The 17,610-nt window shown below is 40.2% G+C and overlaps 1 protein-coding gene across 1 annotated transcript; it reads left to right on the forward strand.

Annotated features, from left to right (window-relative positions):
• The first annotated feature begins 539 nt into the window (after positions 1-539).
• Positions 540-16,806, forward strand: tmc6b (transmembrane channel-like 6b). The gene is made up of 21 exons (XM_008280271.1): positions 540-615; positions 4,930-5,112; positions 5,780-5,910; positions 7,097-7,264; positions 8,241-8,405; positions 8,497-8,605; positions 8,698-8,782; positions 9,252-9,509; positions 10,672-10,886; positions 10,991-11,135; positions 11,329-11,484; positions 11,971-12,149; positions 12,239-12,329; positions 12,470-12,567; positions 12,756-12,851; positions 12,951-13,026; positions 13,535-13,668; positions 15,536-15,712; positions 15,825-15,903; positions 16,029-16,112; positions 16,219-16,806. Exons 2-21 carry the CDS (start codon positions 5,057-5,059, stop codon positions 16,231-16,233), a joined length of 2,517 nt encoding a protein of 838 aa, XP_008278493.1. The 5' UTR covers positions 540-615; positions 4,930-5,056; the 3' UTR covers positions 16,234-16,806.
• Positions 16,807-17,610: the final 804 nt, after the last annotated feature.

Consider the following 17,610-nt stretch of genomic DNA (forward strand, 5'->3'; position numbering starts at 1 on the left):
CTGCATTAATTACATTTCAGTCACATTGTTGGGGCTGCATTCACTATTTTGGAAATGGAAGACTATTAAATGAGTTGAAGTAGTTAACTCGTAAAACAGCTGAATTTGTTATAATCTAGGGCACAAAGTCGGTAAAATAAGGCACAGACAAGAAGAATTTAAAAAATCACTTTGTGCCACAATCCCTGGTAATTATTTCCATGTCAAATAACAGAGACACAGGCAGTTCAGCATTGAAATTACACTCTGACTGCCTTTTGTGTGTTTGCTTTGTTTGAGCTGCAGACTAATACCGGTAGAGGAGCCTGAATAGGACTGAACCAAGAGTGTCAACTCTGCGGGGGGTAGCTCAAAGTTACTTCGTTATCAGTAGCGGGTCGTGCCGGTGAATAGGTCAAAGCATTTGGAGATTACTTCACATTTTAGAGGATTAACTTTGTCTATTTGTGTGTGAAAGGGGAAAAAACAGGACTAGCCGTTAGTTTGAGCAGTCTAAAGAGTAGAAACTCAAACGTCCCACAGTGGTTTCTCCCCGCTGTCCTGTTGCGCGTGTGGACTATTTTGACTGACACACTGGCAGCAAAGACTCAACGGGTTTGTTTGGTTTTCGAGCGGGTAAGTTAACAACTATGGCAACTATTTTAAGACTTGAACTGCTCTTTAGCTTCTTCTGGCTTCCTCCTGTTTTATGGAAAAAGATTTGTGCTCAACTCTGAGTTAAACTTTGGTCCATTTCGTGAAACTCGTTGACAGGTTGACCCGGCCAGCCAGCCGCTGGTCCTCAAGTAACTAGCATTTGTCGATGTTTAAGCTAGTCGGCAACAAACAAACAACAGCCGGAGAGAAGCCTGACTGTATCCCTCTTGACTTTAAAACACTGACATGTGAGCTTGTTCAACAGAAAAGTCTGCACCAGATTCCCTATCTCGGTTGAATGAGCATTTTTCGTGTATTGTGTAACTCTAGATGGTATGTTGGATGGTTTTTCCTTACATTAAGAGGAAGACAGATGTTTCTTGCCACATCAGTCTTCAGTTTCTGTGATGCAGCCAGCTGTAAACCTATAATTTAGCGTCCTCTGTTCTGAATGAGGGTGGAGAGACTATTGTGGGTCTCAGTAAGAGTGCAGTAGCAGTGTAATTGTGTGTGTCCATGGGTGTAGGTTTTGTTTGAGTATTTGGGGAGGAGAGGGTACACACAAAGCTGGGATCTGGACAGTTTTTGAGTATTTCATTATCTGCTTTCTGGGTTATGCACCAAATTTGTGCATTTCTTCCATCAGTGTACAGTAGAAATATCTTTGTAAGAAAACACAAAAATCTGCCACCAGGCAACATTTCAAAATACTATGGGATATAATCGAGCATTGCCTTTTAATTTGGACTCCCCCTGTAGAGCAGCTTTTCTTATTTATATTATCCCTAGTGAGTCAACACACAAATATAGGCATGATTTACTCTTCTGTCTTCTTTTGTGTCTTTTGTTTAGGGAAGTGACGTATCCCCCCCTCTACGCCTATGCATGACTATGACAGCAGAGTTGTGTTGACTACATGCATATTTTCTCTATTGTCTGCCTCCATCTCTTCTGTTAGTACCCTGTTACTACTCACTGGCTGCCCCGCTTGTCATGAGTTTTCTTTTCTAACTTTTTGTCTAGTTTCTAACCTTCGTGTCCTTTCAACTTTAACAAAAAATTGCAGGTCTCATTCTCTGTCTGTAATCCTCCCATTCCTGAGGCGAACTGTGATGCTTGACTGAAAACATCGGGGTATGGAAATACAAGCCTCTCTGCCACCACGTTGACTGCAGCTTTGTGCTTCCCTGCTGCCTCTATTGGCTTTTCTCAGCACCGTGGGAACTGATGGCCTTGCAGTTGTTGAAAGCTGTCAGGGTGGACAGTTTCCTTTACACCCTTCCCTTGTCTTTACCACTTGCTTTCACCCTCATACCTCCCGATAACTCTGTAGTGCTTCTGTTAGAAAATATCTGCCTATTTATGTGATGCTAGGCAGTGTTTAGATTGATGGACCATGATATTTTCATTGTTTGTCTTCTATCTGTCTTCTAGCTCTTGTAAGGTTAAGCTTTATTTCATACTACTTATTTCCTATTTCTAAAAGAAGTGTTCTCTAATGAACCCGTTGCCTAGTTTTAACCCTCACTGAACTTCTGTTGTCCCATACATTGTTTTCCGGGATTTTGGCAGTAGTGCAGCTCAACTCTGACCCCCGTCAAGCTGTTTTTGAGTGTTCATCCCACTCCCACAGTATCCTGTCCTGGCTGTAGAGCCCCAGAGGACTGCTTCAATATTAGTAATCACATACACATTAAAATAAAACAGACAATAACTCTGAATGCTCCCTACAATAGCGAGAATTACTTCAGTTACATAGTGTTGCATAAAGCTGTAGTGTTTGTTTTTCTTTCTCTGCAGAGTTAAAGTTGGAAAAGAAGAGCTAAAACAGAAAGAATATATGGAAACAGAGACATAAGGAAAGTGTAACATGATCCTGGAAACCTTGGGTAATGAGAAAAGTATGTTTGAGAGGAACAAAGAGCATATGTATGCAGTAGATTGTTGTAGCAGGGCCTAAAAAGAACAAGCTGAAGGTGGTAGAGGGACATTTTTGAGCCATTCAGTCATTTCGTCAGCATGCTGGCTGATAACCAGAGCTGCGCCCTACTTTATGCATGCTGTGATCATGTTCTCTCGAGATCAAAACCAGACAGACCTCCTCCCCAAGCAGAAGATCTGGGTCTCTGTTGTAGCCTATGTACATGCACGTTCATGCTTATGCAGTGATTTAACTATGCACTAATTGTAAGCTGTTATTTAGGCAGTATACACTATAAAAGGCAGTCACATTAAACAAACACATTCATCTTGTATTTGTAAAATGGTGGATACGTTTATGTTCAGCTCTTTGCAGTGAGTAGATACTGAGCTGTATGTTAGCAGTGTAAGAGCTTCTTGGAAAAAAACAGCTTGATAGTGGTTAAGCAATACTCAAGTTTGTGGGGATTTTTTTTCTGGCTTTCCCAGAATGACACAAACTCATAAGCTTCTTACATCTGTGTGTGCACTTTGAATGTTTGTTGAATGGTGAGCTTAGCTGAGTTTAGCTTCATTGCTGGATGTCTGTAGGATCTGGTAGCAGCTCTCCACAGAGGCACATAGAAGAGAAATATTTCTTTGGTTATTAGAACCTCAGCAAACCTCAGCTCTTAGATAAAATCCTTAGAGTCCCATCACCACTATAGTTAGGAAAAACTGCTTCTCTCGTGGTTGCATGTAAACAGGAAATGGATCTGATGTTTGATGTAACCTAATCTATTCTCGCAGGGATCTTTATAGATACAGAAATTGGCATCTGTTAAGAAGTTGTCTGTCTGTAAGAAGCTGCTCTTTGATCCCATAGATACCAAGTTGAGACAAGTCAGGCTAAGCTCATCTTTCACAATATGTTTTGTGTGTCTAAATTTCGTAGTGAAACTTTTTATCGCTAATAAATAATTGACTACCATATAATTCTCACTTTTACAACCGGATTGTAAATAATTAACATTCTAACAATGTGGTCGAACTGTGACAATTAATGCACAAATAATTTTTTTTGTATTGGCCACCCTTTTTTCAAGCTGCTAGCAGTGAAAAAAAACAACAGTTAGTTTGACACAGTCATAACTTAAACAGGAAAAGACAATAAAATGGGTTCTATTGCTGTATATGTAACTTTATTTAATGGATGGTCCTTTGAGAAATACATGAAGTAATCAGAGATGAATGTCTGTTTTTGGCTTTTCCAGTGATGCAAATACCTGAAACCTTATCATACATCAGTACTCTGGCACATGAACACAAAGACCTTGTAAAAAATGCATGTCGATTAAACAGTCATGCTCATTGGTTTGCATCATCATTTGCATTGACCTCATAAACCAAGAAATATTTATGAGAGATCTACCATGATATAAACAGGACCGCTAAATCTCTAATGGTTGATATTTTAGATCAGTTCACCTTGTATGTCGCCTATCCCCCGTCCTTAAAAATGAAATAATCAACATGTTTAATATCAGTTTTTTATCTTCCTAACTCTTCAGTATGTGGATATATTATTGGATCAGCTTTTGTTTTGTAAACAACTATGATGTCAAAAGCTGTTCTATCAAAGCAAAGTTGGGTAGATCTTGTAAAGAGATTTTATTGGTCATTAATGAATATCTGGATTCAATTTCCTTGAATTCCAAATTCTCTACTAATACTTGCTTTAATGCATAACCACAGATGTCATAAAAACAACAGGACAGATCCTTTCTGTGTCTTTGATAAAGGTTTATACGAAGTTGTTGCATATAAGTGAGGGCAGATGGGCATTAAATGCACACAAAAACACAGTAACCAAGATGTTTGCTCCAAATCTTTTATATGACAGGCTTGAAATCTGACAATGCATCTTTCTGTCCACATCCATGCATATTCATTTCACTGGTGACACTGTGCCTTCTGACTCTGACCACAGTCCTCATCACAAGCAGTGCCACAATGGAGCTCTCACATCAGTGTGGATGAAATTGCGTAATCCCTCATGACAAGTTATCCTCATGAGTCACTGTCATGTCATGCTTTTTATAAAAGCAGCTGAAGGCTGACTGCAGAAAAAAGGATGCGGAGAGATTTTGTTTTTTTTCTTCTTACCATCATACAGGAGGTCACACATTAAGGCAAAGTTTAAATGGGACCTGAGAGTGGACGTTCCAAAGTCTGTACTCGTATAAATAGTCCTTGAGGTTGGTTTCCTGTTCAGAACAAGCAGTAACACGACAAGAACGTTCAAATTCCAAGGAAGTCTGCTGGCATTTTTTTCCTCTTACCTCTAAGCCACTCATCGCTCCGCCTCCCCCTTCATTTCCCCTCCTCTCTCAGGTAGAGGAATAAACACCATGGTGGGAGTGGATTGCAGGTCTGAGCAGGTGAGGGTGTGATCCCTCTGCAATCGGTCGACAACAAGGCCGACAGCGGAACAAATCGATACTGCCGGAGGAAAAGAAGAATGGCCCGAAATGTAAACTTTGACTTGAGCCACCCTCTTATGGAAGCCGGACTGGAGTAAGTATTATAGGCCTCTCCATTTCCTCATGTTCCTCCCATTTTTCCTTCTCAGTTTTTCTGTTTGGTTTTTCTGATTTGAGCTGTCGGCTTGCCTAATGATAGTTAACGTGAAGGCCGTGAGAGTGGGAGGAAAGGATTAGCTGTGTAGGCAGATCATAATGCCACTGTCCCATGGCTTTCATGTATGTTTTTCTTTTCCAACCATATGACCGGCTACTACTCCCATTGTTCTCATAGACTCATATTTGTTTGGTTGAACGTGTTTGAATAGGTGTGTGCGCTTGCATGTTTTGCTTTCTGCGCTATCTGTGTAAAAGTACTAAGTCAAAGGGAACTGAACATTCTGCTTCTTCTTGAATTTTTTTTCTTTTTTCCTTTTTGCTTTAACAAGACAAAAGCAGCCAGTCCACTTGACTTTAACGTACTGTACAACTAGATAGTGCAGGAAGAAGGGCACACACCAGGCAATCTGTGCTGTGCTGCTGTACCCATGGGATTACTGGTGACTGAGCCAGAGAGTGCTTTATCTGTAATGAACTCAGTGGCTTCAGGTCCCCAGAGCACTCTGCATCTGCACTGAAGCATGCCTTTGAATCTAGCTATCTTGTACCACCCTTTTTCCTGCTTTTGTGTCTGTCCTCATGTCCATGTGTCCCTCTGTTAGGAGCCCAGTGGATGAGGAAGGCGTCCATGACTCTTTCAGCCAGCTGATAGCAGAACAGAGTCAGAATGGAGGAATGTCTGATGCCTATGAGCTGCAGCAGCTGCAGAGAGAACTGGATGAGGAGGGTCAAGGTATTGTGTTTACTGCATGTGATGACCTTAAATGAATTTTTACAAAAGTTCGACATTGTGAAAATATAATATTGATATGTCGTATAGAAAAATGTTGTCTGGGATTGTTCTGATGTTTCTATATAGGCCTGGGCGATGAAATGATAGTGATATGTACCGGCGATAGACACTTCAGTGAAGAAAGTTGTTGTAATAGATTCTCTTACATGTATTCAAAGCACATAATGCAAATGCAAAGCTTAGTTTGATGAACAAACCTCAAACAAAGGCTCATAAACAAAGATATCTCCTAATAATGAAATCCCTTCACCCTCCGTCGCTCTTCTTGAGGCTTCCATGCAGGTCTCAGAAAGCGCAATAATCCACAGAAGCCTGGGCCTCTCCTCACTCCTGTACATGCCAGCAGACCTCCTCTAAAGGAGGCTGCAGCCAACAGGGACCAGTAGGGTTTCGCTGTCAGAAAACACCCACAACACCATATTTCCCACCACTGCCACCTAAGCGATACACTCCCAGCAGCCTGCTTCGAGGACTGATTGACTAGACATAGGAATGCGCATTGAGGCTGGTGCAGAGTCTCAATCAGGGGACACCTAGTCCTGGACAGCCAGTCTGGACCTTAAGCTCAGTGTGTTGGCTTGACCCTGGTCACCCTTCATGCACCATCGGTTCTTATTTCACTCCTTTATCCTTTATTTTTATTTATGTGCGTAAGTCTATTTATTTGCGTGTGTTTTTCGTTGTTGTGGTAACATTGAAGTTATACCTGTGTACCGTAACACATAATCTAATCTCACATCTAATTTTCTTCCTTGTCTTTATTTAAATTAGGTCATAAAATTGATCAACGATTAGCAATGTCTACTAAAAATATGTTTATTTCAATATTTAGAATATATTTATACTGATACATTTATTGCCCACCACTATTTCTATAGATAATTTAGATGTTATTTTCTGCTTAAATGCATCTCTCATTTTAGTTAAGTGTCCTTGCTGAACAAAATGTACTATACAATCCACAGTGTGGGTGTCACTAAAATCTTCTAATGTAGAAGTCATTTCAGGGCACCACTGGTTATTCCTAAAATGTCACATTACCGTTTAAAATGTCAGTATTTGATTTTAATTTGCCAGCGTCATACGGCAATATCTAAATGTGTATGTGTGTGTTTTTTATCCACAGACAATGTGTCCTACCTGTCCAGCCCTGGACGTGAGTTTAGGGGACGGATTCAAGAGCGAAGGGATGTGAAATTGGAGGAAGATGAAAGACAAACAGACCCCCTCATAGCTGAACGCTGGTCTTCGGCAACCTTAAGGATCCTTTCCTCCATGCCCAGTCGCACAATCGGTGAGTCCTGCAGAAGGCTAGTGAATACTCATGCAGAGATAGGGCAATATAAATACATCTGGAGTAAAACTGTTTTTGTTTGAAAGTCTGGTGGGCATATGAGTTAATTTGTGCATAAAAACTTTGTATGTTTCAAATGAGTTTTATAGATGTTTTGACATTTAGTCCTGAGAAAATGGGAAAACAAACTGCTCTGGACTCACTAACTACAAGGATGAAAGCTGACTCACCAGCTTGACTCAGCAGCACTGAGACAGCCGGATGTTACAGGGTACATTAATGCATGTATGCTGTAAGACTGAACAGTTTTGACATCTCTAAAAAAAATGTCAGGCTCCTCTGCCAGTTGCAAAAGCTGTTACCACACTTAGTCTGTTGAAATCCAGCCTACTTAAACAATTAAATAAGCTACTGCATTAGCATAGGTTTACTCTGTATAACTTTAATGGTTCATCAGGCAGTATTAGTGCCATACTGCACACATTGAGTGTTAAAAGATTAAAAATAGGTGTGTTTCAACTGAACACAGTTTCATGGGGAAGCAATTTGTTTGTCGTCTTCCTGTCTGTGGCAGATCATGTGCTTCACCATGTTGGGGAAGATGGCTTGATAACTGTGCTACATGGTAAAAGTTAGAGATAACGGTTTATGTTTCTGTGCTTAACTTATGTAAAAGGTCCATTTAATAGTTGTATTTTGATCAAATTATGTGATCTTAATCAGGAGGTGTAAAAAGCCACAAACTGATATTAAAGTATGCTTCCTCACTAAAATAGTTTGTTATGCATTGTGTACAGAATTTGATTATGATATATTGTAGTATCACTGTTATAGTCGTGAATGGATTTTGATGCTGATGCAGAGCTGAGGTAGATTTGGATGTACTAAGAAGTTGAAAAATTGTTTAGTGTTGGAGCACCTTTGAAGAATTAAACGCTGCAGATCCCATCTCTGAATGATCCTGTTTCTCCTCCAGGCCGCAGCAGAGGAGCCATCATCTCTCAGTACTACAACAGGACAATGCAGCTTCGCAGACGTAGGCAGAGCAGACCGTCCATCAAAGACTTCTCCCCCTCTGCCAGACCGAGCATACGATGCTATGGCATGGAGGCGGACTGTACAGACGGAGAAGGCACAGATGGTGAGGACAATGATGTGCGCTGATTAGACTGTTTTGAAAAAGTAATAATCTGTTTGTACTTTTAAAAAAATGTTGTCCGTGTGTATTACAGGGAGTAAGAGGGAACGTTTAGTGAACAACCTGCAGAACCTGTCAGTGACCGACAGAATCAGAATGCTCCGAGCGATGCCTCTCAGTGTGGCTGAGAAGGGTGAACTCAGGTAAATGCAAGTTCTCGTTCTCACTGCTTGTATTCAGAGTAACTGTGTTTTTGTGTATCACTCTGCATTTCCCTTGTTGTTTCTGTGTACAGGAGGTTAGCATTACAAAAGGAAAAACAGACACTTTCTGGCAGCAAGCTTCCCTGTTGCAGTCGACTCAAATATTACATCATGATTGTAAGTCACTTACACCTCAAGAAGCATTTTTTTATGTTCTGCTTGATGTTTTTTCTTTTCTTCAAGACACTATGTCTCTTTACCTCTGACAGGGTGTCTAGATACTGTTTCAGTTGGTTTGTTTTCAGTCTTATATGCAGTCATCAAATCATCTGTCTGGATGTAATGACCTCATGAAATGTAATCAGTTTTCTGAAATGATGAAAGGGACACAAAAACATAGACATAAATGAAAAGACAATGCAATACATTCTAATCTAAGGATGCGGTGAGGTGCCAGTTGGTATTTCCTGTAAGTGTTGTTATCGCGGCAGTGTAAATGCTCTGCTGCCCAAGCATTTATGACTTTCTGTGTGAGTCACAGATGTCAGACTCAAAACCAAAACACATGTGTACTTTGCCTTGTGTTGCTACACTGATTTTTTTTCTCTTTTTTTTCTGCCTGATCTCTTGTACTGTCTCCTCCCAGGCTGTGAGACAGAGTTGGTACAGCTGGTTGTCCTTCCTGCACTCCCTCCAGCTGTGGCAAGTGGCGCTCAAGAGAGTGAGCGGGCGTTTCGGTACTGGAGTTCTCTCGTACTTTCTTTTCCTCAAGACCCTACTCTTCTTCAACTTCTTCCTGTTCCTGGTCACGGGTTCCTTCTTGGTGCTGCCTCAGGCAGTTCACCCTCCAGTGCTGCCTGCAGGGAGACAGCCCTTCTCTGGACTGGAGCTCCTCACTGGAGCGGTAAGCTTTGTGCTGTGGCTGTGTGTTATTGCAACACCTCTCACATGTAATGAGGCTTCAGTTGGTAGAAAACATCCACCACATCCTACATGTGGGCTCAAAAGCTTTAGACTTGTATAATGAGTCTACAATAATATAGCCATCTTTAACCCTCTGAACCCCAAGCAGTTTCTTAGCATTTTTTCAAATGTCCACAGGTGTTACCAGTTCAGAGAAAAATGGTGGCTCTACATCATATACATGATTTAAAAATGTATTCCCATCCTTGTCTCCTGTCTGGTCTATGTAAACACAGACTGCAGTTCAGCTGAATTCTGTCAAAAATTCTCTGAATTTAATGTGACTCTTGGCCACAGCTGATATTATATTGATATTATATATATATATATATAGATATACTGATATATTATTGAATTTCCCTTCTGGGATGAATAAAGTATTTTTTTCATATGACTTCTTAGTTGCAGGAAGCTCAGATTTATTTATTTTGATGCCCTCCAAACATCATCAATGTTAAAATGATAAGAAATTGTGATTTTTGAAAAGTTGTAACCAGTTTTAATAATTTGGGTTTCATTTACTCAGGAAAATAGATTTGGTCAGAAATACCAGGAACATTCATAGACTTATGTCAGGTGAGGTAGCACCAACTGATTGCATTTACATTGTGTAGATTGACTATGCATTACAGTCATGCCTAGTCACCCCCTCGAGGCCTTATTCTAAGCCAGAAATAAGGCCTTCTCCTAAATCTTACTGTGATGGGGAAACTTGAAGTCACCAGTGTAGATTGGCTGAACCTGGCAGTTTCCGAATTAGCTTATTCAAAAAAGTCTGGATTTTTCAATGAAGGGCAAGGTGTAGATTTTAAGAATGCTCAGTGTGGTAGTTATGAAAATGAAGTATTGTAGACAAAGTGTGTTGTTCAAAGCACTTTGATTTAACATTTTTAAGTCTAAAATGTCTTAAAACCTTAGAAGTTTATGTTTGCAAGGTAAATAGTAATCACCTATTTATAGATTATCTGTGTAGCAAATGTTCATTTTTGTTTGCTTATGACAGGGTTGGCTGTACTTGTTTGCTGTTAGCACAGTGCTGATATTAAGTAAAGAGGTAAAACTAAAAGCTAAACAGCTGCTTTTGTCATGTGTTCCTGTCTCAGGGCTATTTCTCAGACACAGTGATGTACTATGGATACTACTGTAACGACACGCTGAATAAGACCTGCAAGGATGATGGTGCAGTGCTGAGTGACTCCATGTCCAATACAGCCACACGCGACTGTGAGTCAAAGCGCCTCTCTTACAACATGCCACTGGCATACTTCTTCACCATTGGAGTGGCCTTCTTCATCACATGTATCATCCTTGTGTACAGGTATGATGTTAGTAAAGTCTAAATCAACATAGCTAGTTTTAAGTTAAAATGTCTCCCTCTGGTTTGCTTCTTTGCTTTAATGCAAACATGTAATCTCCCAACAGTATGTCGAAGTCGTTAAGTCAGAGCTTCAGAATCGACAAATCTCATAGCATCTTGGCCATGAAGGCCTTCTGCTCCTGGGACTTCAAAGTCATCAAGAAAACTTCTGTTAAACTCATGTCTGAAAATATATGCATTCAGCTCAAGGTAAACACACACATGCACACACTGAAATTACAAAAACACATCCTCCTATCTATTAGCAAACAGGAATGTGATGTTCTAGTACATTCTTTCCTTTAATTATTCTTTGTCCCTCCCTCATAATACCCTACACTCTGCGTATCTCGTAACTCTTTTTCTCCCTTATGACATCTTTTCCTTCCTCCTCCATCTCCAGGAGCTGTTGGCTGAGGTGAATCATAAGCGTGTCAAGAACACCATGGGCCAGAAGTTGTGGAGACTGATGGTTCATGGCCTGGCATGGGCAATCTGCATAGCAAGCACCACTGCCTGTGTGGTCGGCATTTATTACTTCTCTGATTACATGCACCAGGTGAGTTGGGGTGGTTTGTTCTCCACTGATATACACTCTTTGATCCAAGTGTTTCTTTGCACTTGCTTTGCAGATGCCTCTGCTGGCCACAATACTTTCAATATCAGTGATGATTCTGTACAACGTGTGAATTGCGAATGAGCTGCATGATTGCACTTTGTAACATTACAGTACCATCTAAACGATGATAATCTACTTTGTTAGCGGTAAAATTAAAATATCGCCAGCAGTCATGAAGCTCAGCACTCAACCTGAGGGCGGTAATTACTGAAGTTAGTGCTGTTGTTTCGTGCACATATGCGCCCAGCTCTGTTGCTTTGTTGACCCAACCATGAATCCTGCTGCTGTCTGACGCAGCAGATATTTAATAGAGGGAAATCTCCACAAACATCTGGGAGCAACAAACTAAACTTCAGCTTCTGGTAACGTGTTGTCAGGAACTTTCACTAACTTATCCATCTTTGGTTCTTGCGCTCAACTTAACAGAACCTGCAGCAAAGTTCTCGTAGCGTCATCGAGAACCCCTTGTTGCATGAGGCCAGCCTGCTGGCTCTGCCTGTGCTGGTGTCCCTCATCAACCTGCTGCTGCCCGGCCTCTTCAACCTTGCAGCCTGGATGGAGGACTATGAGTCACCTTCAATACGCACATATGTGGCCATCAGCCGGTAGGAGCAGAGGAGCTGCAATATCAGAGTTAAAAACAGCTCAGAACTGATAGATTTAGTTTCTAACATATTGTTTGGTGTCTGTGTAGGAACTTGATGTTAAAAGTGAGCGTGCTTGGAGTCCTTTGCTACCACTGGCTGGGTCGGGTGGCTGCTGACCCCAGCAGTATTGGCCTCAAGGTAATCTAAATGACCCAGTTTACACTTTCAAACTTCCAGACTACGGAACTTGTTCCTCACAGCAGTGTGGAAAAAACATAATCTTGAGTTTTTACTTGTTTAATAGCCGACCTCGTGCTCTGTTTTGTCTATTTTCTTAGTGCTGGGAGAGTTTTGTTGGTCAGGAGCTTTACCGCTTCCTGCTCATGGACTTCATCTTCACTCTACTGGACACCTTGTTTGGAGAGTTTCTTTGGGGGTGGGTCATTCATCAACAAGCTCTTAGTAGCTGTTACTCTTTTTTTTTGTCATCATTTAAAACTAATCTTCATTCAAACATGTGAGCCAATGAAAATATTACTGTCTGTTTTGTTTTTTTGTTTTTTTAAATATTAGTTTCTTGTTGTTACTTTAAGTAGTGTAATTCCCCCTCCTGCTTATCTGCAGGTTGTTTTCTGAGAAGGTGCTGAAGAGAAGAAGGAAACCAGTGTTTGATATCGCCAAGAACGTCCTGGAGCTCATCTATGGACAGACATTAGCCTGGTACAAACCCTGCTGTTCAGATATACACACAATCATGCTACCTGAAGTCAAATTGTTGTGAATGTTTCTGGTTAATAAGAAATATTTTCTGTTTTTCAGGTTGGGTGTTCTCTTCACTCCTGTCCTCCCTGCAGTGCAGATTCTCAAACTATTTCTTCTCTTCTACATTAAAATGGTACTTAAATTGAAACACTTAAATGCACAGAATAAAAGCTTAAGCTAATAATGAAGAGGGGAAAACTATTATTAGTATTAGTATAATTATTTTAAATTTGCCTTGTCCTTGTTTATCTCAACTCCAATCACATTTTTACTTACTGTTGGCTAATTTTTCTCCAAACTCTGGACCGCCTAATCTGTAGTTTATTTGATCTGGTTAGTGCAAATGGTTCATATTACAATTGTACTTGCAGAATAAGGTAATTTTGATAAAATATCACAATGTATATAATGGTATAAATCATTTATGACCTAAAAAAAAAAAAGCTGCAGTTTGACTAAAAAGCTGTACCGTATGATCCACCCCACATAGTTTTAAAGCTCCTCTCATAGTGCTGTTTGCTCGCTGAGTTCAGTGAACCACAACTTCCTTTGCCACATTTTCTCTGCCTTGTTCCCGAGCTGCTGACAGTTGTTATGGAAACTGTGACCTCTGACCCCAGCTTGTGTTTTTGTCCCCACAGAGCAGCGTGATGATGAACTGTCAGGCCCCCAGGAAGCCTTACAGAGTCAGCCAGATGACCACCATCTTCATCACTCTCCTCTGCTTCCCCTCCTTCCTCGGCGCCTCAGTGTGTGTCACGTACACAATGTGGAGGTACTTCCTCACAACAGCAGTTTGTCACTTCAGCCTCAAACCTAAAATGGACTCTGTAGCCATGTTCAGACACAGTTAATTTTGGCATCTTATTTTTTGTTTAGTTTTATCCTTTTGACAAAAATATTTATTGGTTTTAGTGTAGTTTTTATATAGAATAACATAGCATAGTACAGTATATAGTAAATCATTTTAGTTTAGTTTTCATCAGTGACATTTTCGTCTCATTTGGGTTTGTTTTTTTTTTCTCTTCAATTTTATATAATCTAAAGCACTTAAAGACCACAGCTGTTGCCGTCTTTGTGTGCAGGTACCACGATTACAGGTGTTACTCTGGTCTATGGTGAGGTTCATGTAAAAAGGCTCAGTTTTCAGTTTCATTTCCAAACTCTGAAGCGCTCCCTCTCTGCCCTGCTCACTTATAATTAGCTTTACCACAGCTACAACCTTGTTCCTCTGAAGAGCAGCAGCTCCTTCAGTAGATGATTCACTCATTTGTTCACTAAAGTCCTGTTTACTTTCTGGGTTTAGCTTTAGAAGATATGCTAAATGGTTGAATAACATTATTATAATTATCTAACAGCATATCTTTAGTAAACATCTAGAGAAACCTTTAGATGATGCAGTTCTGGAACTGATTGCTGACAGCAATATGAAAGATATCCAACTGAAAGTACCAGCAACATTACATCCACATCGCCTTTGTTAAATTAGCTGTGTAACATTAACATTAGCTTTTTTGGTTGTTGTTTTTCTTTTTAAATGAATGTCATCTCCTGCCTGCATGTTCATAATGTGGCTCAACTGCTTTGTTGCTGCTTCTCATTGAAATCTGTAGATAAGTTTAGTTCATAAGTCAGTTTATTTTCAAGAACTGCCAGATAACATCACAGCCTGACATGATGTGACATTACTGACCGTAAGGAGCCTCTTCATAAACAGCAGTGCAACAGGTTATACTGATGAATCTGCTGAATAAGAAAAAATTTGAGCAGTGGAGAAAACTCAGCTCACTGGACACTTCACATTAAAACAGTTTTGAGTTTATTTGTCCATTCGTCCGTCCTAAATGTTATCATTTTATTTTATTCAGTAAAGAAAAGAGTAAAACATTTGCCATAGTTCCTGTCTTAAACTATTTCTTGTTCTTTAGTTTTAGTCTTGTCATGAAAAATAGGTCATCAACAAATATTTTTTACTGATAAACTCACAATCATTGTGACAGAGGGTTAAATGATTGTCACAACTCAAAATGTTGCCTCTTGATGGTATTTAGAAAACACAAACCCACAACCTCAGTAACCACAACGAAAATCCTGACATGTAATCGTTGTGGGGTCCACCTTTTTGTCTCCAAAAGGGAAACAAGATTGTATGACCAGATTTTGAATCCAAGCAAACTTCCTCACGCAGCATGAAAGTATATTTTAGATTTAGTTAAACCTGAGAGAGATAAACCTGATTAGAGTACTAAACCAAACACACACAGAAAGTCAAATAGTTAAAGCCTGACTTTTTGCCTCTTAGTGCGATACCAGGAATGATCCACAGTGATGTGTATTGTTGCATTCATGGTCACTTAGCACATATAAAAAGATTGAATAATTAGGTTTATTTAATTCACTGTTAGTTTAGTTTCAACTGTGAGACTCATTTGGTAGCACTAAGTTGGTATAGATGCCTGCAGTTTGTTATATTGGTTTAGAGCAGTTGTTAACCAGGATTAAGTTTGTTAGCCCACACCTCAATCTTAGAATCTGAGTTTTGTGACCATGACATGATTCACCGCTTTTTTTTCTGGCCACCTGCACACGTGCTCACAAAAAACATTTTGACACATACAGATTTCTGTGTCTTATGTCTTTAGTATCACACCGTCCACGTCGTGCGGTTCGTTCAGGGGTCTCAAAACGATGTTCCAGGCGGGAAAACTGTGGGTGGCAGAAATGGAAAAAGATAATCCCAACCTGTCCGTGCTGGCCAAGGCTCACTCCTACCTGGTGGAAAATCCACTTTTCCTGTTTGTGGGAGCAGGAATCTTTCTGTGAGTGCACCAACACGCGTGAGCAAACACTAGAACACTGTATTATTACTGAGGAGAATATTTTCTAGTTAACACCAGTTGAACTGATGATTCTGTCTTTTGTGTTGTTCAGGACCGTCATCTACTTCCACAGTCAGGTGGTGGACGGTCAGAGGAAGATCATCAGTTTACTGCAGGAGCAGATAGAAAACGTAAGACATGACCTAATGTACATATACAGCTCTGTTTTAAAGATACTCATCTATGAGATTGTCTTCTGCTGACATTTGTTGTCTTTTAATAAATCGGGTTCATCCTCTTCTTCTTCCTTCTTCAGGAGGGGGAGGATAAAAAGTTCTTGATCACTAAGCTGCAGTCCATCCACGAGCAGAAACGAACGCCTCGAAGACTCACCAGTCAGGTCGGTCTTTGAAGCTCTTTTGTTCACAATCAAAGACCGAGTGCTTCGATATGAATTTGCACATTCTGGCTTTGGCTTAAACCCACTTTTCTTTTCTTCTTTTTAGGATTCTGCGTGCTAAAACATTGGAGCCTTTTCAATTCTCTGAGCGCTGAGGTCAGGAGTATTGTTAAACCAGAGGGTTTATAACTGGATTATCAACAGGGAAAGACAAATCAAATGTATTACGCATTGGTAGAATTTTAAATTTCACCTGATGGTAACGGCTGGAATCTTTGTAGATCGAAGGAACAAGGTATGATTTACAGATGTAATGCCTGAACTGGAACTTTAGGATGTCAGAGTGAAGCCAATGTGACTCCATTACCTGTGCATAGCTATTAACAGATCGAGAGAAGTGAGGAAATGTAGAATTAACCAGGTGACGGAACAGTTTTAAAAAGCTAACTGAGCAGCGACTAGGCCGGCCTGTATGCAAAAAAGTGGGCAGTGTAAGTGAGATATAGCCCTTCTCATGCAGAAGCACTTTTACACCAACTGTGAACAGTTTTTATTCTTAGGTGGACTTTGGATTTTGTGGGTGTGAGCTTGTTCATACTGTAAATGATTCCTGTTTTTTATGCTTGTTTTTCTGAATTCTTTTAGTGTGATAACTGTCACTGTACTTTTTTAAAGTAAATTATGTTTTATCATATCAGCGTGTATTTGTATTTATTAGTGCTTATATAAAGTGTGGGCACCACTACATCACAAAGAAAATACTTGTTACAAACTTTACAGCCTGAATAACAATATGCACAAGATAAGCAAACATGCAAAGGTCAAATGTATGGAGACATTGTTGAGGCGGCGCATTGAGTCTGACTATAAGACATTTAAAAGTTATTTTCAGTAGAAAAATAAATAAAGCACTTAACCGTGGCCTGAAGAACAAAGTAATAATCTTAATCTTTTTATTAGTAAATATTACCCATTAAATTATAATATTTTTTTTCCAAAAAGAGAAAAAGCAGCATATTTGGTGGAGGGTAGACACAGCAGCACCATAGATGGATTTCTGAATGTGATTTTTAGAGTCGACAGAAGAGAGCACCAAATCCCCACATACAGGCTGCCAAAACCCACAACAAGCTTCTCAGTCCGGTGCTTTCCCATCGAAACTCTCAAGACTATTTGAGACAACTATCATGATATTTTCACCTGCATGTACATGTTATAGATCACACATTACTGTAAACACCGATCAGCCACAGCTTTAAAACCACAGACAGGTGAGGGGAGCAAAGTTAAAATGCAATTGCATGCGAGGAAACCTCAGAAATCTAAACATTGTTGAAGTGGCCTCCCTCCGTAGGACTACGTACCCTCAAACACTGCAGAAACTGCTCAGGAAGGACACAATAAAAGCAGAAGGCACTGACCCGGTCTCCAGATCCGAACAGGCTCGATCTACAGAGGTCCTCCCCTGCAGACCATATGACCCAGAGGATCTGCTGCC

This window comes from Stegastes partitus, unplaced genomic scaffold, assembly GCF_000690725.1.
Source record: "Stegastes partitus isolate 25-593 unplaced genomic scaffold, Stegastes_partitus-1.0.2 Scaffold189, whole genome shotgun sequence".
NCBI classification, from domain to species: Eukaryota; Metazoa; Chordata; class Actinopteri; family Pomacentridae; genus Stegastes; species Stegastes partitus.